Source organism: Eubalaena glacialis, chromosome 3 (assembly GCF_028564815.1).
Source record: "Eubalaena glacialis isolate mEubGla1 chromosome 3, mEubGla1.1.hap2.+ XY, whole genome shotgun sequence".
In the NCBI taxonomy this organism is placed as follows: domain Eukaryota; kingdom Metazoa; phylum Chordata; class Mammalia; order Artiodactyla; family Balaenidae; genus Eubalaena; species Eubalaena glacialis.
Window position 1 is genome coordinate 167,036,207 of NC_083718.1, and position 27,899 is coordinate 167,064,105.

The 27,899-nt window shown below is 37.1% G+C and overlaps 1 protein-coding gene across 6 annotated transcripts; it reads right to left on the reverse strand.

The window, feature by feature from the left end:
* On the reverse strand, window positions 1-27,780 carry ZMYM1 (zinc finger MYM-type containing 1). Of its 6 annotated transcripts, XM_061186810.1 has the most exons (11): window positions 27,695-27,749; window positions 27,019-27,060; window positions 15,848-16,017; window positions 14,242-14,314; window positions 13,787-14,036; window positions 7,632-7,806; window positions 7,330-7,542; window positions 4,486-4,639; window positions 3,166-3,303; window positions 2,944-2,981; window positions 1-2,584 (listed from the first exon to the last, which is right to left on the reverse strand). In XM_061186810.1, the coding sequence occupies exons 3-11, from the start codon at window positions 15,941-15,943 to the stop codon at window positions 278-280; spliced, it is 3,444 nt and encodes a 1,147-aa protein (XP_061042793.1). In that variant the 5' UTR covers window positions 15,944-16,017; window positions 27,019-27,060; window positions 27,695-27,749; the 3' UTR covers window positions 1-277. The 6 variants fall into 6 exon arrangements, with proteins under 6 accessions (XP_061042793.1, XP_061042792.1, XP_061042795.1 ...); XM_061186809.1 differs by lacking the exon at window positions 27,019-27,060 and having other exon boundaries at window positions 27,708-27,780; XM_061186812.1 differs by lacking the exon at window positions 15,848-16,017.
* Window positions 27,781-27,899: the final 119 nt, after the last annotated feature.

Here is a 27,899-nt window from a genome sequence, read left to right on the forward strand (position 1 = left end):
GCTGAAGAACAATGTGCACTGCACAGTACATTTATGATTAAGTATCTCCAGAAGGATATTTTAAAAACAGATAATACTTCTGGGAGGGGAAACTGGGTACTAAAAAAGGGAAGGAGACTTTTCACTGTATATCATCCTGTGTCATGAATTCTGAACCAAGTGAATGTCACATGTTCGGATGAAAAAACTTTTTTTCTTAAAAGACAAAAATTTGAAATAAAAACTGATATCCAACAGAAATACAAAATTCTTTCAGGTAAATTCAAGTTAGCAAGTATTATATTTCTTTCACCTGTAGGATAAACTTTTCCACAGTTCCACTGAGTCTTTCAGGTTCCATCAGTTTATTTACCAATTCCTGCTCAACAGCCATTAGGGCTAAGCCACTAAGCTTTTTTTGTCCCCTGGTATGACATAAATATGTTTTAAGACGAGACAGTGTAGAAAATGAATTTTCAACACTTGCTGAAGTAACTGGCCAAGACAAAGCAATATATAATAGCATTGATATGCAAGGAATATTATTGGGAAGACCATGCTGAATAAACAAATGGCCAAGATTGCTGAAGCTGATGCAATCATAATCTAGGACAAAGTTGAGCTTTGCATATTGCCGATAAAATCTAAGTTCTGGGATGATGTCTGCATCAAGTTTATAAAATTCTTGGACATCTTTAGCTGTTGCTTCATTTAACGGTTCATTCCATTTAAGTAACAGTTCTGAAATCTGCTTCATTTTACAATAATCAAACTCTGAAAAACACAATTTTAAATTTTGTAATATAGTATCCAAGCCTTGGTAATAAATATTAATTTTATATTGTTCTTCTGTTGAGGTAGGAAAAAACATACTGTCTGAATTGCTAGGATCTATTGTTTTCTGAATTTTTCTTCTTTTCTGAAATGAAGGCCTTTCAACTTCAAAACCTTTACAGGTTATTTTTTGACATACTTCCTCTGCTCCATCCCAGATAGTTTTGAAATAAATATCATTTCTTTCAGATGATAAACATTCCAAAATTGCTTCTATTTTTGAAGACAAAGAAAAAATGTCTATGGTTTCACTTTGAAGCTCTTTGGAAAGAATTCCTGTAACACTTAGTACTCGATAAAGAAATTTCAAACAAAAGATAAACTCAAATTTGGAAACCAATGCCAACAAATCACTCAATTCATCAGCTAAACTTGTGTTTGAAGAATGGCTTGATAGAACTTCCAGTGTTTCAATAACCTCTGGAAGACCCTCAATCACAGATAGTAACGTACGATCATGCACTGTCCAACATGATTGTGATGTATGTTTCTTGCATGTTTTGTTTTGACTTAGCTTATAAATGTTTTGAAAATTTACAGACATTTCCCCATGAATAGTGCTGAACAAAGAACTGAGAGTATTTAGAGCACTTCGGAGCTCTTTTACTTCTTTGCAAAACCTAATCACTGCTAAATCCAAAAAATGTGCGTAACAATGCAGGTATAAAGCTCTTGGCTCTTCCTTCTTGAATTCTGCTGCAATTTTATTAAATTTTCCCCTCCAATTACTGGTGCTATCATAGGCCTGGCCTCGTATTTTATCCAAATCAACTCCAATTTGCTGCAGGTAAGTTTTAATACTCCTGTGTAAGTTGGTCCCAGTCATCTCTTCAACATCTATGAAACCCAAAAATCTTTCTTTAATTAATATAGCCTTTGATGTTTTCTGTGGGTATCTTACACAAATTGAGAATTGTCCCTTAGTGGCACTATCAGTTGTTTCTTCACATATTATTGAAAAAGCTGAGGAGACATTGATCTCATTTACAATATCTTGTAACATTTCAGTCTTTATTATTTCAATAATATCATTTTGAATTTGTGTACTATTGTAGAAGTCAACTTGTGAATTCGTAAGTCGAAATATTTCTTCTCCTTTATCTTTTGCTCGGATTTCTAACAATTCTAAAAAATTACCTTTATTCACAGATGAAACAGACTGGTCATTTCCTCTTAAGAGTAAACATTGCTTTCCAAGAAATAAAATATTTTCAATTATAAGCTTTAGGTACTTTTTATTTCCCTCAATCTGTTTTGAATGATTAGATAAACTGTCATTAACGGCTTCATCACAAAACTGGTATTCCCTCCAAAACTGCAATGACTTTGAATGCATTTCACTTTTTTCATGCTTTCTGAATTTTTCCAGAGTTTTTTTCCAATTGGAAATCCCTTGGGCTGCAAATGACTCTCCTCCATAGCTAAATTTTTTTTGGCAGAACAACTGACACGAATAACAGAATATCACATCCTTTTTAATACTGTTTTCTAATTGCTGAAAATTTGAACACCAAGATTTTTTAATACTTCGTGATTTACCTTTAACTTTTTGTACTTTGGATGTAAATTTTGGGTGACGTAGTCCATCGCTTATTTTCATGGATTTCATACTGTTTGTAGCATCTTGGTTTGACACATGATCTTTTTGTACTTCTATACTGGAGCCAGTTGTATGCTGACTGAGTACTGATGAAGATGGTGAAAGGCTTGGCTGTTCCACATTACTATTAGCAACACCATTACTTGATTCACTGGGTGAAGTCTTAGAAATCTTGGGAGAAAATGACAAAGTAACATTTCTTTGAACAGTTTTCAAATAATCAATTAAAATATTGAACATATCCATTCTAATAACAAAAAAATCAATGGGTGAGTTACAGTATGAGCTCCACTAGGGGGAAACATTAACAATTATTTATAACTTAGTATTCTTATTAATAATTTCAAGTCAAACTTGAGATTTGGGAAACTGAACGTGAATAACAAAAGGTGTTTATTGCTCTACATTTTTGAGCTCTATGATCAAATCAGGAAAGAATATGCTCAAATACACACATGCACAATATGTTTAAAAAAAGAAAGCTTAAAAAAGAAAAGACAGTAGCAAAAACAATTAAGAATAAAACTTACATCCTCAACGACATTTGCTGTTACTGAAGAAACTGTACCTGTTAAAATAAAGCATAAATTCTAGATCTTATACCATAATCTATAAAATAGCATCATTAACTATATAATTGCTTATTTCATATTAGGCAACCAAAAGAAAACTTAGAATAAAGACAGATTCTATATTCTAATCAAGTATGGCAAAACAGTGTATATGTCAAACAACTTCACATCAATTTTTACCTTGTAATTCATCAGAGTTCATGACGGGCAGGGCTTCATGAGTATCTGCCAATGACACTATATTGCTTATAACTGGAGTTGTATCTTTCTTCGGAGAAAGGAGATCTGTTGAAGCATCATGCACCATGGAAACATTTACTGATAAAAATTAAAAGATATCTTATAAACCAGGCAGAATCAATCAATCAGAAAGCACTGTTTAATTACAAGTGTTTCAACGAATAACGCAAATATCTATCAATAATTGCTTTAAGTATTAGTGGGTACTGGAGTAATTTTTATTAGGGCTTAGGAATATCCAGGTTCTTTAGGATAAGATTAATATCAACATTAAACAGATAATTTACATTTCCCATCATTTTATATCTTTTACCTTTGCATGCAGTTTATCAGTCCTTTCATACTATTTGCTTGAACTGTCAAGCAAATCTTTACTGTGAAATTACCCATGAAGAACATTGCTATAGAATCTCCTAATGGGTATCATTTCTAACCATTCCAGGATTCATAAACTCAATATGAATGGAGCTGAGTTGGTGTCTAAGCTAGTATTAAGGAGATTTGTATAATAAGCCAGTCTGCATGATGCACAAGCCCCAGGGGAATCATTCATTCCACCGTCTATGAAATTAGCACCACTGGTCCTATATGAGGCTCTTTGATACACAGTTGGCTCTGGATTCTCTGTCCCTTTCTATTAGTGAACATCAAAGTATTTCCGACTAGCTCTACTCCATGTGAAAAATGTAACTAATAGCCTTGTTTTTACAAAGCAGGGCTAACTAGAAGATTCTATATTCTAATATGACAATCTTTACAAATAAATATTAAATCTCCGGTGACGAAATAGCCTTCCTTTTATGCAAAAATACTGGAAACCGTTCTTTGAAACAAGTTTTAGATTGTTTTGACTTTTAAGTCAGTTTAATTTAGAAATGAATCAAGGTTATAAATTAAAGGAAAGCAGTAATATTCTTCAACAGTTACTAAATCTCTGGTAACTGCTAAAAAAATAGTACCTGTTGGACATATATACACTACCAAATGTAAAATAGATAGCTAGTGGGAAGCAGCCGCATAGCACAGGGAGATCAGCTCGGTGCTTTGTGACCACCTAGAGGGGTGGGATAGGGAGGGTGGGAGGGAGGGAGATGCAAGAGGGAAGAGATATGGGAACATATGTATATGTATAACTGATTCACTTTGTTATAAAGCAGAAGCTAACACACCATTGTAAAGCAATTATACTTCAATAAAGATGTTTAAAAAAAAAAAAAAAGATTACATCCAAGCAAAAAAAAAAAAAAAAAAAAATAGTACCTGTAGAAGATTCCATCTTAGCTTTACTGTAAGCAGAGAAACAATGAACAGAGCAGAAAAGCTCTGTCTTCCCCGAGTCATTGGTAGTCTCAATCATTTCGTCTGAGGGTTTCAATGATTTGCAAAGAACAGATGTAAGTGTTTTGGCTGGTTTCTGTTAGAGAGTAAAATAATATTCATATTCCTGGTATATGACATGCCCACAACCATTGCTTAGTTGAAATATTATAATAACAATGAAGTCATATTTTTGCACTTTCTTAAAAACCAGAAAAAAGGCACTTATAGATTGCAATGACTAAAATGAAGGAAACTGATTAATCTATTAGATAACTATTTGTATTATTTGTCAGGTATATTAATAGCTATAACAATACATATGCAAGCAATGAAGAAAGTGGTCATAAAAGATGTTCATCATCCCAGGCAACTAAACAAAATGGACAAATGAACAAAAGTCTTATAATTACAGGTCTTTAATGCCAACTTGGGCATCAACTAAGGAAAGCCTTTTACTGGTGCTAAGGAGGAGCCAGAAAAGGATGCCTAACACACATTACAAGATACTGTGGGAAACACTGTTTTTCTAGCCTAACTTCATGGTGAAAATTCAAGCATGTTGTAAGAAAGCAGCATACAAGCAGTAAGAGGTACAGAACATAGTGCATTCTGTAAGCAGTAAGGTTGCAAAGGAAAAGGATAGAAAATGGGGAGGTTCACCACCTACTCTTTCTGGTGAAACAGGAGCCATCATTCCTGGACTTAATACTAAGTTAACACTAACGACAATGATGAAATGGAACTGCTTTTAGGGGTACAAAGTGCAAAGACAAATGAAAATATCTTACACAGATTTTCTTTTTCTGTGAAAGAATGGGATATTGGCAAAGGAGCAATGAAACAAAAAGCAGAGTGTAATTTTGAAAATTACTATTTTTGTCCCTTATTAGTAGGAATTTTCATATTTTATGAAATATAACTCACCAATATTTACATTAACCAACAATAGTGGTATAATTTATAACTAATTTATTACTCATGTGGGAAAGCTAATACTTAACTAATGTACTCTAGTAAGATGTGGCCAGGGACTTCCCTGGTGGCACAGTGGTTGAGAAGATTCACAAAACATTAATATCTAACAATATTTAAAGTATCCCTGTATGTTGACCCAGAAATTTATACTTTTAAGAATTTTTGGGGCTTCCCTGGTGGTGCAGTGGTTAAGAATCCGCCTGCCAACGCAGGGGACACAGTTCGAGCCCTGGTCTGGGAAGATCCCACATGCCGCAGAACAACTAAGCCCACACGCCACAACTACTGAGCCCGTGTGCCACAACTACTGAAGCCCACGTGCCTAGAGCCCATGCTCCGCAACAAGAGAAGCCACCGCAATGAGAAGCCCGCACACTGCAACGTGCAGTGAGTAGCCCCCGCTCGTCGTAACTAGAGAAAGCCCACACGTGGTAATGAAGACCCAACACAGCAATAAATAAATAAATAAATAAGTTAATCAATTAATTTAAAAAAAGATGTGGCCAAAATAATTACAATTATACCAATCAACTTTTTAAAATAAAAAGCCACCCCATTTTTGCATTTTTGGATTCACAGGTTTGAGTGCTTTACTAATTTTTTTTTTTTTTGGCCACGCTGTGCGGCTTGCAGGATCCTAGCTCCCTGACCAGGGATTGAACCCGGGCCCTTGTCAGTAAAAGCACAGAGTCCCAACCACTGGACCACCGGGGAATCTAATTCTTGATTACAGTTCACTAACAATATGGATTTTCTACATTATCACAATCACACAATATCTTAAATGCAGCAGGGCACAGTGTTAGGTGGTGCTTTTTAACTCATATAGCCAAATAAGCCGTGTCCCATCACATATGCTGAATAACTGAGTACTCATATACAGGCTCTTAAAAACAGGAGGTGGTCTATTTATTGAGTGTGAGGGGTAAAGAAAGAAAAGAAGGAACGGCATTAACTGCTTTCAGACAAAGGGTTCTATGCTCTCCATTCTCCCATTTCTGGTCCCAAGGCAGGGTACTCTCATGGTGTGGGCATTCTGTCATAGAAAAGCTGTGGCTCACAAATGACCTATTTGAACTGTGGCTTGTTAAGACTCCCATCTTCAGTTGCTTGTTTTTAAGGAAGAATTTATAGGGATACAATTGGGTCTCAAAGTATCACCTGAACGAGCAAGACATGCGACAGTCCACCTCATGAAAGGGGCTCAGACCACTATTGTGTTCAGCTCACTTAGTCCTGCAAAGCAGGGCCAGCTTCTCTGCTCTCAGAGCCACCCATCCAAGGCTCTCCTATCAGAAATAGGGGATTATTTCTCATTGGTTTATTGTCTAATAGGACTCCTGATTCAGAAAAAAGCATGTGACATTCTTGATTCATCTTAACCTTGCTTAGGTGTAAGAATTAAATACATGGAATTAAAAATAAACATTTCTGTGGTTGAGTCCTACTGACCAATAGACTATTGTTATGCTTGCTATCTAACTTATAAATAAGCTTCCCTCTGATTGCCTTTTCTTCAAGGCAAGATGATCACCCTGAGATTCTTTAGGAAAATCTCCATGCAGCATTTATCATGAATTGTTATGTGAAAAACAACTGTCAGAAGTCTTTTATATCATCTCCTTCATCATCTTACCAACGAAAAATATTCCCAATGGTACTAAAATGTATACCGCCAGTTTCCTAAAGTGGAAACATTCACAAGCCAACTAATGGAAGGAACTCAATCTTCCATTTTTCATTTGAGTCTTACGCAATCAAATTCAAATGGAGTGGTCCTCACTTTATGCAACAGATCTTTATTCATACCTGCTTATGTGCTGTAATGCTCTTTGAACTATTAAAGTAATGAGACTGTGCTTCCATGTGAAGTATATGGAACAGACTAGAGCTAGTGGAACAGTAAGCTCCACAGTTCTCACAACAGTTCATGATGAGGTTGTTAGCAGAGTGAAACTTTGAAAAACAGGCATTACTGCAAAGACTACGTTTCATGTTCTGGTATTTTACTTCATACTGAATCTAGGATTTAAAAAAAAGACTTCGTAAAAACTCTGATATTTAAGCAGAATAATCAGAGTCCCTCAAGGTTAAGAAATATTGCAACTTACAACAGTAGTCTTCTGACACATGCTGCACTTGGCTGGAATGCTATTAGTACATATGGTGTCAAATGGTTTTCTTTTTTCTTCATATGATGAAAGACAAGATTGGCTGCAAAAAGTTTTGCTAGTGGTAGTATCTTCCAGCTGGATACTGATCACATCCTTTAGATTTAAAATGTCTCTAAAAATAAATAACAAGGGCACCATTAAACTCTTTTACCATAATTATTTCTTTTCATAAGCTAAATCACTCCCTTAAATAACCCTCTCCCCTGTTGTTTCATTTACCTGAAGAACTGTGAAATAGTAGGAACATCAGCCTTGAAATAAGAAAACCTGAATTTGGTATCTAATTCTATCACTTACATTAAGTAACAGTGATTAAGTCATTTATATTCCCTAAATGTTAATTTCTTCATCTATAACGTTAAGGATTATAAACACATCTGATAGTACAGTTTGAGGATTACCTTGCCTGTATTAGTTGGCGCTAGTGATTATAGAATGATGATGAGAAATCACATATTCATACCTGATGAACTTTGGAATCTACAAGACAGAGGATTTAGAAGTTTGGTCTACAAATTCCTGGGGATTCTCCAGATACTTTCAGGAGGTCCACAGGATCAAAACTATTTTCATAATATTAACATGTTATTTGCCTTTTTCACTGTGCTGACATTTGAACAGATGGTGCAAAAGCAATGCTGGGCCCCTGCAATTCCACTCCTAGGTATATATCCCAAAGAACTGAAAAAAAGTACTCAAAAAAGTACATATACACAAGGGTTCCTAACAGTTACAACAGATAGCAGGAGCCTAAATGTTCATCAACAAATGAATGGATAAACAAACTGTGGTATATTATTCGGCTATAAAAAAAAAGAATGAAGTACTGATACACATGCCACAACATGAATGAATCTTGAAAACATTATGCTAAGGGAAAGAAGCCAGACACAAAAGGTCACATGTTGTGATTCCGTTTATATAAAATATTCATAATAGATAAATCCATAGATAGAATGCAGATTGGTGGTTGCCAGGGGTTGAGGGGAGTGAAGATAGGGGAATGGGGAGAAACTCCTTAATAGATAAGGCATTTTACTTTGGGATGATAGAAATGTTTTGGAACTAGATAGAGGTGGTAGTTGTACAATACTGTGAATGTACTAAACGGTACTGAAATGGTTTTTGTTATATGAATTTCACCTCAATAAATTGGGAGGAAAAAAAAAAAAGCGATGGTGGGTAAACTGCCAGAGCCTTATTTAGCATAAATCAAGGCAGTGACGCCAAAAGGTACCAGTATTTGTGCTATTCACAACCATGAATTTGCTGTAAGTTATTTACTTTATTAAAACTCAATCCTTCAGTACATCTTTTTAATATTCTGTGAGATGAAATGGGACATAGGCATAAATTATTTCTCCTGCACACCAAAGTATGATGGTTGTTTCAAGGAAAATCTCATGTAGGAATGTTAAGAGTTAAAACCTGAGTTAGGGGACCTCCCTGGTGGCACAGTGGTTAAGAATCTGACTGCCAATGTAGGCGACATGGGTTCGAGCCCTGGTCCGGGAAGATCCCACATGCCGCGGAGCAACTAAGTCCGTGCGCCACAACTACTGAGCCTGTGCTCTAGAACCCACATGCCATAGCTACTGAAGCCCAAGTGCCTAGAGCCCGTGCTCCGCAACAAGAGAAGCCACCGCAACGAGAAGCCCACGAGTAGCCCCTGCTCGCCACAACTAGAGAAAGCCCACACGCAGCAACAAAGACCCAACGCAGTCATAAATAAACAAAGAAACAAATAACTGAGTTAGCTACTTTTTTCATGGAATACCCATTTACTTCAAAGAATGACTATCAGGGAAACTATTAACCAGAAGTAGGTATCTGGCAGATCTTTTCTCAAAAATGAATAAAATAAGACTGTTACCTCAAGGAAAACAACTGGCAGTAGTTACTGCCAATGATAAAATATGAGCTCTCACTGAAAATTAGAATTCTGGAAAACCTCCAGCTTGATAGCTTCCTAATATGTAGACTTTCTTGGTGAGATTAGTGATTTTTTTTTTTAAAAAAATGTGATTTTTAAAATATTGCATAATGAAACATGACAACATTTAGAAGATCTGCATACCTCAGGGAATCAATATTTTCCAAATGATGATAGCATGAAGCAAAAATCAGTTGTGGGTAAAAGAACCATTCAAAGTACAAATAGACCAATAAATTTTAACGTGACAGTACAAAAAATTCATTGATACAGCTTCAGATTCCACATTGCAACTAACCTTTAAGAAACTGTAGTATCCTTTAAGAAAATTGTAGTATCAAAGAACATCCACAATTATCTGAAATGCTATTAAAACACTCCTCCCTTTTCCATATACTTATTTGTATGGTCAGCTTTTCTTCAGACTTCAACCAAAACAACATTTTATAACCAAGTGAATGCAGAAGCAGATATGAGAACCCGGCCAGGCAGTAAAGCAATTTGCAAAACTAATAAAACAGTGCTCACTCAATTTTTCTTAAAATTTCTCCTAAATTTTAAAAACGGCTATTATTCAAAAATACAAAATTTATGTCAACATGCAGAGTTTATTACTTTTAAATGAGTTAATAGTTAAAAATTCCTCAGTTTTAATTTCTAACACAACATATGTATAGGTAGATGTAAGCTACATAAACTAAAGCTCTTTGGGTCTTCAAAAACTTTCAAGATTGTACAGGGGTCCAGAAACCAGAAAATTTGAGAACTGCTACTACAGGAAATACCAAGATATCTGTCTACCTAGATCCCTCAGAATATCAATCTTTCAGGATAATAGTTTTCCAGACGAAATACTCCTGAAATCAACACTATTTTAATACCTCAATATTTACAAATTTTTAGTGTACAAATCTTCCTTGACTTACAATGGGGTTATGTCCAGATAAACCCATCTTAAATTGAAAGTATCATAAGTCAAAAATGCATTTAATACACCTAACCTATAGAACACCATAGCTTAGCCTAGTCTACCTTAAAGGTGCTCAGAACACTTACCTTAGCTTACATTTGGGTAAAATCATCTAACACAAAGCCTATTTTATAATAAAGTGATGAACATATCATGTGGTTTATTGAATATGGTACTGAACATGAAAAACAGAATGGTTGTACAGAATGATTTAAGTGTATGGGTTGTTTACCCGTGTGATCACGTGGCTGACTGGGAGCTGGGGCTCACTGCCGCTGCCCGGCATCATGAGAATATCATACTGCATACTATCATACTAGCCCAGGAAAAGATCAAAATTCAAAATTCGAAGTAGGTTTCTACTGAATGTGTATCGCTTTAGCACCACTGTAAAGTCGAAAAATCATTATGTAGAACAATTGTAAGTTAGGGACTATCTGTACTATAATCTTTCTGCCTCCTTAAACAGCACCAAAATTACAGGTTAATTTTCATTATCACAACACCAGTCATTTTACTGGCTTAAGATGTAGCTCTACATGCAGTATCTGAGTTGTGACAAAATTTTTTCTAGGATTCACTGTGTGCCAAACAGTGTTTAGGCCTTGGGGACATAAAAATGAGTATAATCTGGTCCCTAATGTCAAGAGGTTCATAGTCTAACTGTAGCATTATCAATTCTTTAATAACATTAATTTTACAATCAATGTTTTGGGAGTTATGAACACTATGGAAACACAGACCATGGAACAAGTATCTGGGTGGCTGGGGGGAATAAGAGGAAGGAATGGTATGGGAATAGACAAAGGGTACAGATATTTGAGGCAGACCTTTAAGATAGCAAGAAATTAGCCAGATGGGAAGGAAGGCAGAAGAAATAGCACTGGCAGAAGCACTGAAGTCTGAAAATGCTTATTGGCTTTTACTGCTATTAGCATATTAGATTGCTAGCTTCTAATCTACTAAGGCCTTATTTAAAAAAAAAAAAAATCAAAAATGAATTTTGTTAAAAGTGCCTAAAATTAGCTTAACCAAAGGCTGAGCATAGGTCTGAACAACTTTCCTACAAATAAGTGTTACATCATTAGTGCATGGGCCTATTTTAAACTCCACTAATTTCTTTCAGGATCTCTGGTTAGCTTCAATTGGGATACAGAATTACAGAAATACACTTTAATACATAGCTCTCAAAAGAACAGTCTTATCTTTCTAACATGATTTAAAATGTCATTTTCAAAGTTATCTTTCATCTGGTTCATGAAACAGAATAAAAACTACATTGACTCTAGCACAACATTGTAAATCAACTATACTTCAATTAAAAAAAACCCTATAGCGACTCAGAACAGATTTTAAATCACTGCTATTAAAAAAAAACCTCATCAAAAACCTCAACTGATAATTAGCTAAAATCTTGAGAACTACATAACTAATACAAGAGGCTAATGAATGTACAGTAAAAAGTTCTGAAAACAGTAAAGGTTACTCTGAACAACGGACAGCCTCTCGCAGCCTATGCATCACTGTACCACCTTTCCACCAACCTATAAAATAGTATTTTCTATCAAAACATTTTTATTCCAAAGGAAGTAAAACTTATTTCATGTTTTGTTCATATTGGATTTCTTTGCCTTAGAGAACAACTTACACACTAAATCTTTCCTGCTTCAGCCTTTTCAATCTGTCTGGGAGCTCCGCTGAAGATGTATAATGGGTAAACTCCAAACACAGCAACATGATACTTTAACTTCTCAGAGCCTCAGTTTCCTCAAAACCAAAAGAAAATATTTGGACTGGATGATCTCTAAGGTCCCTTCCAGTTTTATGATTCTGCAGAGAAAGAAAGCATGCTGAAGAGAGTGCCATACAGCCCACAGCGAAAAAGAAAAAGGACAAAGTATAGTGTTAAAGGGTTTACAAAGCACAAAAGAAAGGTAAGTAGAGTTCTGGGGAGGAAGACTTGAAGCAAGGGTTAACTCCTGAAGCAGCAGCCAAATGAGGAGCTGAAGCAACCAATATAAAGGGTATGTGAGTTTGTTAAGAGAATAATAGCGATAGCCAACATTTACTGGGTTCTTATTACATGCAAATATTGTTCTGATCACTTAAATATATTATTTAATGATCAAAATTCTTACGTACATTTAACAAAATAGATGGGAATACTAAAAAAGAAGTTCTCAATGCTTTTCGAACTTTAGCACGTATATGAATCATTTGGGGATAAATGTAGTTCTGATTCAATAGGCCTGGGTGACACCTGAGATTCTGCATTTCTAACAAGCTCCCAAATGATGATGCTGATATAGTTGCTCAGGGATCACACAGAGTAGCAAAATGTAAATTGAGGAAGCAAGATTCAAATTGTGGCAATCTGATTCCACAACAAGATATTATTTGAAAGGAATTTATATTTACTGGCAAAATTGGTAGCCTATGCATTTTCTTGTTCTGAAACAAAGACATTTAAAACTTAACACTAGCATTTAATGAGTACTAACAAACCAGAATTATAATACTATGGGACCCTCAAAGCACTGATCCTTTAGACATCTTAGTGTAGCGTTCAAAGTTCTGGACATTATGAAATCACTACTACTTCCTTTCTTCTCATCTAAATTGCTTTACGTATGTAAAAAAGTTAGCAAAAAAGACCCCAATAATAGTTCACAGAAAACGTAAAAAGATTACATACATACATCTATGTTTACCTAAGGCTATTCAATTTTTCAAAAGAATTAAACTACTTCACTTGCCATTACAAGAGAAACACTATATAACTTTACACCTTGGAAGGTCAAAAAAATAACTGTTATATGATTAAATTTTTAGTAGGTTGCTCACTATACAGTTAAATGGTAAAATATAATGGGCATGCAATAACCCCACTTACAGAGAATTTCAAATGAAAAGAATAGGAAAATAAGTTTCAGAAGTCATTATTTAAAGGTGAAGAGAAACACAGCTCTTATCATTTTAATTTCTGGAAATCTCTTGATAAAAAAAAACTATTTCTGAAGAATCTATTAGAGGAACTAAAAGCAGAAGTAGCTTCTTTTACCTAAACCAAGGTGATTACTTCTTCAGAAAAAAAAAACCAAAAAAAAAACCACGCAGAAAATCACAACCAAGATTCTGATCAAGATCTATGTAGGGAAGTAAAAGGGGCCATAATTTAAAATTATATACTTTGAGCAGTTTGAACAAGTTCTCTTCGGAAGAGCTGGTGAATTGAGAGATGAAATGTATTCAGTGATGCACGGTGTGGAGCAGAAAAGCTGAGTAGACCCTTTCCTCTGATAAGCAGTTTGCCCCTTTTGAAGAATTTTTTTACAGCCAGAACAGGAAACCTGAATAGCTGTGGTTGAAACTGAGGGAAGCATCTTATTCATGCCAGATGATGCCAGAGAAAGCTGAATGCCTGTAGTCATCTGAGAAGCTATAAACACAAAACAGGAAGGAAAAAAATTAGTATTTACATAAAATTAAGTATGCATTCTTCCATTATCTTATAGAGGTTACTTCTCCTGGACTTGAAACCCAGAACAATCAATGCACTATTCAAAGGCATTCTAAAAAAGCAGAATTAAACTGGCTACCACATTGGTCAGAATAAATATGATTAACTTAAGTAATTCTATTACCATTGTCTGAAAACGTAGTGTTTATTTTCAGGTCATTCTCCTGAGTTCTGGGCTGTTGGGCTTGACAATACTCCTAAAAAAGAGTTGAAAAATAATGAAAACAACCAGTCAATCAATAGAAAATGATATATTATGCTCAAGTCTGTTCTGTGAATTGCATAATTGAATTGAACCATGGTACATAAGTAAGCACTACCCTTTTGGTGACCTTTGGCTGATAACACCCATCAATTACTACAATATTTTCTACTGTACCTAGATATGACTTTATAAATTTTTGTTAACACAGTCCCTCACTAGCTACTACAAAAAGAGAGTAGACATACTCAGTAATGATACCTATTTTCCCGTCTTGTTCTGATCACTTATAGCTAATTGTCTTCATAAAGTCCTTAAACACAAAAATTGTTAGGTTAGGCTGAATGAGTCTTACGAAGGAGGATTTTTTTCAGAGCAGCAGGCAATCTACCTAAACTTGATCTATGTCTTTGAATGTCCACGGGCTGAAGGAGCAACGGGTACTTCCTAGATGGACAATATTCCCATTGTCACCAACTCAATGGGAGTCATACCCTTACTTGGTACTGATTTACTTTAGCTATTTCTAAACAGAATACTAGAAATTAATTAAAAATGAAATTACTTTTCATTTCCCTATAAATTTCAGCTGGTTCATATATAAACATTCTAAGGAAATTTGGCCCTACTTACAAAACACTCACAGCTTGATTCAGTTTTTCCTTTATAGGTTCTTTAGCATTTGACAAGTCTAAAAAGGTTTAAGGATAAATATGAAACTAATTTGGATAAACAAATAATAAAGAAAAATTCTAAGAATTTAAAATGTACTAAATAATTCTACTACTTAATAGAGACAGCAGCATAAAAACATATAACTAGTTATTTATATTGTTTCAAGTTAAGAAAAATGAAAACAAAAATGTGCTAACCTCAGTTAGGCCCATAATACCCTAAGCAATCCTTTTTTTTTTTTTTCCTGCTTATATAACCATATTTTCTTGGATGTTTTTTGAGTTTTTATTGTGAGCTTATATTCCTTTGAACTTAATATTTGGGAATTTCTTTTTTTTTTTAATTTTATTTATTTATTTATTTATTTATGGCTGTGTTGGGTCTTCGTTTCTGTGCGAGGGCTTTCTCTAGTTGCTGCAAGTGGGGGTCACTCTTCATTGCGGTGCGCGGGCCTTTCACTATCGCGGCCTCTCTTGTTGCGGAGCACAGGCTCCAGACGCGCAGGCTCAGTAATTGTGGCTCACGGGCCTAGTTGCTCCGCGGCATGTGGGATCTTCCCAGACCAGGGCTTGAACCCGTGTCCCCTGCATTGGCAGGCAGATTCTCAACCACTGCGCCACCAGGGAAGCCCAGCAATCCTTTTATCAACCCCCAAAACCACTTCCAAACAGTCCAACCTTCTCTCATATTCTTGCATATGCTCACTACAGCACTCACTGCACACCCTGTTATTACTTGGTCAACTGCTTTGGGGAAGGAATTAAGATTTTCAACTGATAAACCAGCACCTGCATACCTAAAATTTATAATTAAATGTTACTCTAGAAAATAGAAAATAAGGTAAAATATTTACCTGAGCATTGTCAGGTTCTGCCTTAATTTCATCTAGCCTCTTCAGTTGTGGTGCCACTGCCTTGTCACATTCACCATCTGTTGTTGATTCTTTCATCTTACTATCTGATGCAAAGAAATCCTCCAGTTCCAAACTAATGGGTTTTTTCTTGGAGAACAGTATCCAGATTCCTAAAATAAAATACGAACTGATAAAGAGTCTGATTTTTATTTTATTTATTTATTTATTTTGGCTGCGTTGGGTCTTTGTTGCTGCACGCAGGCTTTCTCTCTAGTTGTGGCAAGCGGGGGCTACTCTTTGTTGTGGTGCGCGGGCTTCTCGTTGCGGTGGCTTCTCTTGTTGCGCATCACGGGCTCTAGGCGTGTGGGCTTCAGTAGTTGTGGTGCGCGGGCTCAGTAGTTGTGGCTTGAGGGCTCTAGAGAGCAGGCTCAGTAGTTGTGGCGCACGGGCTTAGTTGCTCTGCAGCATGTGGTATCTTTCTGGACCAGGGATTGAACCTGTGTCCCCTGCATTGGCAGGTGGATTCTTAACCACTGCACCACCAGGGAAGTCTTAAGAATCTGATTTTTAAACGTTAGCCCCTTCAAATATAGTAATTTTCTGGAAGCACAAAACGTTATTTCACAACACTAGCTTCCTTCCCTCATCCATTACTCCCCAATATAGCTTTGCTTTCTACACTGCTCCAGTAGATAAACCTTTATGCTTTTTTCTTGCATAGAGACTAGTCTCTATTTCTATTCCCTCAGGTCTCCTCTTCCCCTCCTTATTGGTTTCTCTCATAGAATCATTTAAATACATTCAAAAATTTCTAAAGCTACTGCCCTCCCTCTGACTATTCCTTCACTTGTCTTTGAAATTCTCTCCTTCCTTGACTTTTTTTTTTTTTTTTAAAGGCGAAGGATTTATTTTCTTTATTTGTTTGACTGCGTCAGGCCTTAGTTGTGGCATGCGGGGGTCTTCGTTGAGGCTGCAGGATCTTTCGTTGCGGTGTGGGCTCTTTGTTGTGGCGCACAGGCTCCAGAGCACATGGGCTCTGTAGTTTGTGGCACGCGGGCTCTCTCCTTGAGGCACGCGAGCTCAGTACTTGTGGTGCATGAGCTTAGTTGCCCCGCAGCATGTGGGATCTTAGTTCCCCAACCAGGGATCCAACCCACGTCTCCTGCATTGGAAGGCAGATTCTTTACCAATGGACCACCAGGGAAGTCCCTCTCCTTCCTTGACTCTTAAGACTCCAAGACCTATTTCTCCTCCTACCTCTTTGCCAGTCTTCTTCTCAATCATTTATTTCACCTGCTTCTGAATATCTGTGTTCCTCCAAAGCACAATTCCTCAGGACTCTTCTTGTTTGCTCTATGGGCACAACCTGGGATTCAACTATCATCTATAGGCTATTTTTCCCCTACATACCTGAACTCTAGCCCATATACCCAATTGCCTATTAAATATCTCCACTTGTATGTTCTACAGGTCCCTCAAATCCAGGAGATTTAAAATCATATTCTTATATTATCCACATAAACCTGCTTTACACATGTTCCCTTTCTTGGGAAATGGCACTATGGTATATACTCAATTTCCCAAGCCAGAAATCTAGGGATAGTCCTAAATGCCTCTTCTCCCAAAGTCCCCACATCTAATCACCAAATTAGATCAAATATACCTTCTAATTATGTCTTGAAGCTATTTTCCCATTATACTTAATGCCTCCCCCACCCCCTCTTCAAGGATTCCTTTTTGGTAAATAGTGTTAAGAAGAAACAACAAGCCCAAGCTGGCCTTAACTGTGCTAAGCCCCGCCAAGACTTATTGATAATACCTAACAGAACTGTAGTTTCAGTCTCTCCAAGAAGTGGAATTTTAAGCCAATCAGTTTAATTTCCTGGTCAGCTAGTGAGGTAATCTGCCCAAGACCCCCTGCTTTCCCCTAAGGGAAGGTGACCCTGTCTAAACTAGTCCACTCTTTTAGCTTTCTTGTCCTGCCCTCTTTCTGCCTATAAAAACGTTCCATCTTGTACAGTTCCTTGAGTGCCCTGCTACTTACTAGATGGGATACTGCCAGATTCATGAATAAAGTCAGTTAGATGTTCAAATTTACTGGGTTGAATTTTTTTTTTTTTAAAACAACAGCTAAGGACTTCCCTGGTGGTGCAGTGGTTAAGAATCTGCCTGCCAATGCAGGGGACATGGGTTCGAGCCCTGGTCCGGGAAGACCCCACATGCTGCAGAGCAACTAAGCCCGTGCGCCACAACTACTGAGCCTGCGCTCTAGAGCCCGCTAGCCACAACTACCGAAACGCGTGCGCCTAGAACCCGTGCTCCGCAACAAAGAGAAGCCACCGCAATGAGAAGCCCACGCACCGCAACGAAGAGTAGACCCCGTCGCAACTAGAGAAAGCCCGCGCGCAATGAAGACCCAATGCAGCCAAACAAAAAAAAAACTGTAAAAAAAACCCCAAAACAATAGCTAAAATCCAAAATCAATACAAAAGACTGCTGTGCATTCAAGCTTAAAAAAGAATTCCATTTTATAACTTTTGAGGAACTACAGGAGCCTTTGATTGTGTAAGCAGATAGCTCAGGGGGTCCCTGGAGAAAGAGAACCAGGAATGGCTTTCCTGACATAAGAGAACCCATTTTGGCCTAAGCCATTTTGTGATCTAAGCCTGGCTTCAATGCTTACCCTTGAACAGGTCTCAGTAATTAATGATCTTGAGGGAATGCAGAAACAAGGGAGGAGCAGTCAAGAAACAATAGTGCAGCCTTGGGGCAAGGGTCCTGGTTCCTCAAGGGAATAACAATATATCTTTCAGTTCTACAGGAACTAAGGCTCCCACCCAGGTGGAGGATGGAAAGATGATGCTGAGCCTCCAGACTTAAATCAACTAAAGCTTAGACTCTGTCGACCTTTCCCCCAATTCTATGCTGAATTCTCCTCTGCTCAAGTCCCTTCATGAACAGGCATGTACCCTTAGCTTAAAACTTCCCCAATTTTGCTGTTGGGGAGATACTGCTTTGGTAAAGATCCCCAGTGTTCTCCTTATTTGCTGCAAGTAATAATAAATCAATCCTTCCTTCTCCAGATCTTTGGCTTGGTTGTGTCTACTGGCTTGATGCCACCAAGAGGCAAACCCAGTTTTCAGGTAACAATTGTTCAGCCCCAAGGCCTCTTTTCCCAAGGACAGACTGGTTCCTTGTGTTCTTCTTTTTCCTTAACTGAGGTCTATTTTCCATTTTTCTTGTAGCGGCCACCTCCAATTCTAAATCCTTTGGAACTCTTTCCCTTCCTGCAATCCTAACTTGGCTGCAGAGGACAAGTCTCCTGGATTCCTCTTAAATCACCTCCAAGAGAAAAGGATACTTTTTTAAAAAAAAGGGCTTTACAACTAATGATTATGGAGGGTAGGAGATAAGTAAAACAGATACGGTTAAGTTAAAGTTCTTACTGGAGTAACTCCAGGTCTGTGGTTTTATTCTGAGTTAGTACGTTGAAAACCCCGAAGTTCTGTAATTGTCTTTTATTTTTGAGGTTGGGACTCGGCCACTCAACTCACTGATCTTTAACTCAGCTCTTACTGAAAGCTCCTGTCGACTTAAAAAATGCACAACATAAGAGTTGCAAGTTAAGTTTTATTTGGGGCAAAATGAGGACTATAGCCCAGGGAGACAGCATTTCAGATAGCTCTGAGAAACTGCTCCAAAGAGGTAGGGGGGAAGGTCAGTATATATGTGACTTTGGTGAAGGGGGAGTACATTTCTGCTAGTCATGAGGAGCAGTCATCACCGTGAAGGATTTTAGTGCTTTTCTAGATATGAGGAGATAACAAGAATTGGGCTCATAAAATCTGCTCCTGAAAATATCTAACTATCTGAAGACCTGTTCTGTCAGTTTTTCCCAGAGCACAGAGTGCCTCATTTCTGCTCTCCACCCTGAACTCCTTTCAGGGGGTGTTGAAAGTCAGCAGCTTCAGCAGCACATGATTTAATCCTTGTAAAGGTAGTTGGCAAGTGCCAACGGCAAGTGCTAATTTGTAGTTGATACTCCTATCCCAAGGCAGAAAATTAAATAAGGCCTGACTGTGAAGTGCAATAAAAGCTCATATAGTCTCTGCTCAACCCATTTGAGCGTTACATACAACCAGCAAAGCAAAACTCACTGGAAATTAACTACTAGACTGTAGATTCCCTTCACCTGAAAGTAAATATGCTATGTAAGTCTAAAGATCAATTAAAAATAAAACATCTAGGAATCCCTTCATACATGTCAGTCATCACACAGGCAAAGAATAGAAAGTACCCTGAAAGTGTAATTAATCTAAAATATATTTCTGGGACTTCCCTGGTGGTCCAGTGGCTAAGACTCTGCACTCCCAATGCAGGGGGCCGGGTTGGATCCCTGGTCAGGGAACTAGATCCCACATGCCACAACTAAGAGTTCACATGCTGCAACTAAGAGTTCACATGCTGCAACTAAACATCCCACATGCCACAACTAAAAGATCCCGCAGGCCACAATGAAGATCCTGCACCCGGCAATGAAGATCCTGCGTGCTGCAACTAACACTTGGCACAGCCAAATAAATAAATAAATAAATAAAGTATTTAAAAAGGCAGAGCAATTAAATATTAAAAAAATATATGTACTTCTGAGGTAGAGGAAAATGGTATATAACATTTCTTTAGCTACTAAAAAACCAAAAAGAGCAAAAGACATATACGAATAACAAATTCATTACTTCCTTTTTCAATACAATGAACAAAGGAGTAAAATAAGTCCTAGAGACCTCTTTTTAACATAGTCCCACCCATCTTCCCAAACTGGGGCTAAACTATATATGTTGCAGACTACTAGTCATCATAGGATAAACATCTTTCTGCTAGTTAGTACTACTTGGTAATAAGTAATTTAAAACATTTTAATTTAAACCAAAGAGGGATATATCATGGAGCAGAAAACAAAACTCACATGTTTTTAAAGGAAAACATGAGTATCAGAAAGAGAAAGTTAAAAAAAAAAATCTCATTCAAAATCATGTCAGAAACTCCCACAAAACCTTAAGGAATAAATTTATACTAGGAAGTAAAAGACCAATACACTGAAAATGATATAACATTGATAAAAGAAACTGAACATGATTCAAAGAAATGGAAAGATATTCCATACTCTTAGATTGGAAGAATTAATATTGTTAAAATGGCCATACTACCTAAAGCAATCTACAGATTTAATGTAATCCCTATCAAAACACCCATGACACTTTTCACAGAAGTAGAACAAATAATCCTAAAATTTATAGGGAACCATAAAAGACAAAGAACAAAGCCAGAGGCATAATGCCTCCAGATTTCAGACTATACTACAAATCTATAGTTATCAAAACAGCATGGTATTGGCACAAAAACAGACATACAGATCAATGGAACATAATAGAGAGCCCAGAAATAAACCCACACACCTATGGTCAATTAATTTATGACAAAGGAGGCAAGAAAATACAATGGAGAAAAGACAGTCTTTTCAGCAACTGGTGTTGGGAAAGCTGGACAGTTACATGTAAATCAATGAAATTAGAACACTCCCTCACACCGCATACAAAAATAAACTCAAAATGGTTTAAATACCTAAATATAAGATAAGACACCATAAAACTCCTAGAAAGGAACAAAGGCAAAACATTTTCTGACATAAATCATAACAGTATTTTCTTAGATCAGTCTCCCAAGGCAAAACAAATAAAAGCAAAAATAAACGGGACCTCATCAAACTTAAAAGCTTTGGCACAGCAGAGGAAACAATCAACAAAACAAAAAGACAAACTACAGAATGGGAGAAAATATTTGCAAATGATGTGACCGACAAGGCCTTAATTTCCAACATATAAAAACAGGTCATACAACTCAATATCAAAAACCCCAAACAACCCAATCAAAGAATGGGCAGAAGCCCTAAATAGACATTTCTCCAAAGAAGACATACAGATAGCCAACAGGCATATGAAAAGATGCTCAACATTATTAGAGAAATGTAAATCAAAACTACAATGAGGTATCACCTCACACCAGTCAGAATGGCTATCATCAAAAAGTCTACAAATAATAAATGCAGGAGACGGTGTGGAGAAAAGGGAACTCTCCTACACTTCAGTGGGAATGTAAATTGGTGCAGGCACTATGGAGAACAGTATGGAAGTTCCTTAAAAAACTAAAAATAGGGCTTCCCTGGTGGCGCAGTGGTTAAGAATCCGCCTGCCAATGCAGGGGACACAGGTTCAAGGCATGGTCCGGGAAGATCCCACATGCCGTGGAGCAACTAAGCCCATGCACCACAACTACTGAGTCTGCACTCTAGAGCCCACGAGCCAGAACTACTGAGCCTGTGAGCCACAACTACTGAAGCTTGTGCGCCTAGAGCCCGTGCTCCTCAACAAGAGAAGCCACCACAACGAGAAGCCTGTGCACCCAACGAAAAGTAGCCCCCACTTGCTGCCAGTAGAGAAAGCCGGCGCACAGCAACAAAGACCCAACACAGCCAAAAATAAATAAAATAAATAAATAAATAAATTTTAAAAAACCGCTAAAAATAGAGCTACCATATGATCCAGCAATTCCACTTCCAGGCATATATCACGAAAAGATAAAAACTCTGATTCAAAAACATACATGCACCCCAATGTTCATAGCAGCACTATGTACAATAGCCAAGATATAGAAACAACCCAAGTGCCCATTAACAGATGCCTGGGTTAAGCAGATTGGTATATATATACAATGGAATATTATTAGGCCATAAAAAAGAATGAAACATTGCCATTTGCAGCAACAAGGATGGACCTAGAGAATATCATACCAAGTGAAGTAAGTCACTCAGACAAAGACAAATATTATATAATATCACTTATATGTGGAATCTAAAAAATAATACAAATAAGTCTATACACAAAATAGAAACAAACAGACACAGAAAACAAACTTAGTTACCAAAAGGAAAGGGGAGGGGGAGGGATAAATTAGGAGTATGGGATTAACAAATACAAACCTCTATACATAAAATAGATAAGCAACAAGGATTTACTGTATAGCACAGTAAATATATATATATATTTTCAATATCTTGTAATAACCTATAATGGAAAATAATCTAAAGAAATATATATATAACTGAATCACTCTGTACACCTGAAACTAACACCATATTGTAAATCAACTATACTTCAATAAAACAAACAAACAAAAACCCTTGAGACTGCAAAGAAATTGCAAGCTATTAGGAGTTACTTCTAGACACACAGATAGACCTCCAGACGGAATGTATACACTTTCCTCCTGGAAAATTAGTACAATATTGCACACATAAACCTGTCGATGAAAAATTAATCAATTGTCTATCTAAGAAAGAGAGAATTTCCCTCCCCACTATACTTGTGCTCTTACTGTTCTACTTGCAAAGTCATTTCTGCCTATTCAAATTCTACTCAGCTTCTAAACCAACTCAGCTCCAGATTTTATCAAATTGGCAAGAATTAAAAATAAGATATATCTAGATAAGATAAATCTAGGCATAACAGAATAGCTTTTAGTATGCTAAATTCTTCCACTGGAAACAATTATAAAATTAACAGGCTTTACCTCTGAGGGCACCTTCCAGGATAAAGGAAAATGCCCAAGCAGAGAACAGCAGCATAGTGAGCTAAGGAGATAGGAGTTCTGGGTGCCTAAGTAGTTGGAACTCAAGAGGCACAATCTGGGAGGAAAGAACCTCAGAGAAATAAGCCCCCAAATTTGCACACAAATATTCCCCTCCTCCACTTATTAGCTAACCCCTAAACTGCACATCTACAGAACAAGACTCCAAAAAACCTAGCAGAAAACAGCAGTTGGGAGGCTAAAAGAGATTACAGTAGCTTTGCAAAGCTAAGAACAGTTGAAATTTAAGCCCAGCTAAGGAAGAGGGGACTTGGTAAAGATGTGGACTTTCAGTTGAGACTCCAGGAGGCCAAGCCCTAAGAGTAAGGGCCACAACCCAGGAGAAAAGACTACTTCCTAGAAGAAAGGGCAAACCTAAATAGATCAGCCCGTACTAATGCCTAACAGAATCCCTCAACAGGATCAATGTAATCTGCTAGTACTATCTGCACGCCTAAATGAACTGCAGTCCTCCCTAGAGGAGTCTCTCAAAATTTTCACCCACAATGTCCAGAATAAAAATGTATGAGCAAACTCCCCTCAACCCCCCAACAAACAAAACTGAAGGGACTTCCCTGGTGGCACAGTGGTTAAGACTCCGTGCTCCTAATGCAGGGGGCCCGGGTTCAATCCCTGGTCAGGGAACTAGATCACACATGCATGTCACAACTAAGAGTTCACATGCTGCAACTAAGAGTTTGCATGCTGCAACTAGGGAGCCCGCCTGCCACAACTAAGACCAAGTGTAACCAAATAAATAATTTAATCAAACAAAACAAAACTAAAAACCAAGGGGAAAAAAGACAACAGAAACAGACCCACAGTGTGACTCATATTGATGTTAGCAGGCAAGAACTTTGATGTGTTTAAGAAAATACAGAAAAAGATGGAAAAGTTCAGCAGAATCCTGGAATTCAATTTTTAAAAAAATCATGGGAATTTGAGAATTGGAAAGTAAAATAGGGAAATTAAGAATTCAACAGATGAATTTAATATCAAATTAGTGAACTAGAAGACAGGTTAGTAGAAAGTAGTCAGACTGATACATAAAAGGATAAAAATACAAATAATGTAAGCAACACGTGGGAAATAGCAAAATGGTCTGACACACATGTAAACTGAGCCTGAGAATAAGAGAAAACAGGCAATGAAACAGGAGCAACATTTAAAGAAATACTGGCTGGACAATTTCCCCAAAATGAACAAAAATTTCAAACCACACAAATTCAAGAAGTTCTGTGAATAAAAACAAGATAAACACAAGGAAAAGACAACTCTGCACATCATAGTCACACTGGTGAAAACCAAAGATAAAAAGAAAATCTTAAAGGCAGCTAGAAAAAAAGGACATTAACATACAGGGTAACAAAAATAAGAATGAAGGCTGTCTTGTCAGAAACAATGAAGACCAGAGGCCAATGGAATAACTTTAAAATGCTGGGGGGAAAAAAAAAACTATCTAAAATTCTATAGTCAGTAAAAACATCCTTCAAAAATAAAAGTGAAATAAGGGCATTTTCAGATAAATGAAAACGGTGAGAATTTATCACTAGCAAAACTACACTGTAGAAATGCTAAAGGGAATTCTTTAAGCTCAAGTGAAATACTCAATGGAAATTAGGCATAAAGACTGGAAAGGAAAAACTAAACAAATTGTCTTTATTTGTAGACAGCATGATTGTGTATACAGTAATCTCTAAGGAATCTCCTCTTCCTCTCCCCAACCCCAATAAAAACTACTAGAATAAGTGAATTTAGCAGGATCATAGGTTAATTCAAGGTCAATATTTTAAAATTTCCTCTCTCATCACTTCTCGTCACCATTGTACTAGAGTTTCTAGCCAGGTTAATAATATAAGAAAAAAAATCTAAAATCGTCATTACTTATAGATGACATGTTGTGTACATAGAAAATCCAAAAGGATTTCCAAATAACTATTGAAATTATTAAGTAAATTTAGCAAGGTCAATATTAAAAAAAAATCAATTATATTTCTTTGTAGTAGAACAATTAGAAATTTAAAAATTTAGAATAACTATTTTCTATAGTGTCATAAAACATCAAATATTGGAATAAATCTAATGAAATACGTCAAGATCTCTAGACTGAAAACAAAACAATGCTGAGAGAAATACAGTAAGATCTAAATAAATGGAGACAGACAGCAACTGACTCAATATTAAGTCAGTTTTCCCCAAACTGAGCTACAGATCAAAATCCCAGCAGTTTTTGTTGAACCTGCATGATCATAATGTACATAAAATGTATACACGACCTCGAATAGGCACTACAATCTCAAAAAAGAAAAAAATTTGAGGACTCACTAAAAAGCTACAGTAGTTAAGATGGTATGGTATGGACACAAGCAAAAATAAAATGAGTAATGTAGGAGTCCAGAAGCAGGTATACTCTTTATTTCTTTGCATTACAGCTACTTCTTTACGCATTACACTTTCCAAAGATTTGTATTATTCGTTGAGTTCTGCAAGCTCTTTTACTGGAATGATAGGAAGACTGGAGGCAGAAGGCTAAATGCTTCTCAAACCAAACTAAAATGTCCATTTTTAGTTCTGTAGGCAATGGGGAGCCACTACTGATGAAGTGTATAGGTACTGGGGTTATAGAGATAATTACCATGTGCAGACTCTCATAACACTCTGCCTAGCACAATGTAAGCATATATGAGGTACAAAGCAGAAATGAGGTAAGAGAAGATGGTCAAAGAAGTCTTAGAAGGTTAAATTTGAGCTAGGTTTTCAAGTAGGTGTCTATGAAGCAATGACGGGGGATATTCCAGATATAGGGACAGTATGTGGAAAAACACAAACATATGGGAACTATAAGAAGTGGAGTTATTGATGAAGATAAAATGCAAGAGTGCTAGTGGAAGGAAATGAAGTTGGAAAAGCAGATGTGGTTCATATCCGGAAAGTCCTTAAATACCAAAGACCTTGAACTTAAGTCTTGTACATCAGTAGCTTTTGGGGTTCAGCAAACACTTCATATTTCTTTTAAGTAAAAATTTACTTAAAAAAACTAATAAAATTATGAGATACACTTAAGTGTGTTACATACCAAATGTGAAGTATTGTCGTGACCTCCAAAGCATTAATTTGTGCTAGATTAACAGAGACCTTCAGAAAATAGCTTTTCCTGCCATCAGGGTGAATATAATTCAATGCCTTGTAGCTGTGTCATTGATGAGGAAGTTTACAGCTTTGAACCTATACTTTTTGGGTTCTGAACTGTATATGTCCACTCACAGAAAATCCTAGAAGTGAATTTACTGTTTTAGCAAGGGCATCTACTCCTTTAACTAATACTCTTGCCTCAACCTAAGAGTTAAATGCGCAAAGTGTTAGGACTAAATGTAGTTCTTGTTATAAATTTCGGGGGCTTCTTGTCTTATATATTTGTGATGAGGAATATAAGCTATGGTCAGATATTATCAGTGATTCAACTCTTAAAGAGAAAATTCTCCACTTACCTACTTTCCAGTCAGTTTAATTGAAAAGTATGAGATTGCAACCTGAGAAAGTTAAAAAAGTCACCGTTTGTAAACATTAGTCCATGCAACCAAGATACTTTCAATTCAATCTTGTACACAAAAGCTAAATACTAACATAAAATGACAAAGATTGCACCTTCATCTAATCAAAATTTCAAATCCCATTTCATGACGAGTCATTTATAATAATTAAAAAATATCTTTTATTTAAGATGCCATGTACAACTCTATTTGCAAAAAGAGTTCCATGATTTTTTTTTCAGTTTGAAAAAAAATCACTGCTTAACGAGGGAGAGCCACAGGTGTGATCAAAATAATGTTTTAGAAACGGAGGCCATGGAGAAAGACCGAAGGCTGAACGCAGTTACGGCGCAGGAGCAGAGTTGGCGGCGAGAAACGCAGGAAGCTGGGGAGGGGGGGGCGCGAAACGCCCCGACTCTCTGCGGACTAGGTTAAAGGAGACGACAAACATTATCCAGGGGCCTGACGCTGAATTCCCGGCCCCCACATGGCGGCATCCGCACGCAGGGCTGAGTCCCTAGAACCCCGACCCTCCCAAACACTTCATCCTTCCTCCGACTGGCCAAACTCTCCGCCCGTCTCTGGTAAAGCACAGAAATAAAGACCGACACTACAAGCGCTTAAGGAGGCTTACTAATTTCTCTCACCGACGGTCGCCGCGCTACGTTTCTCAAAAGAACTTCAACGGGAAACGGTCGCGCAGGTCCCACCCCTTCCCCGTCGTGCTCTGCGGCCGAGCATGCGCAGTGCATCCGCCCCACCCACCCAGGCGCTGGGCCACTTTTCCGTCAATAGGAAAAGGCAACCTTGGGGGTGGGTGAGGGGGCTGTTTAGATCCC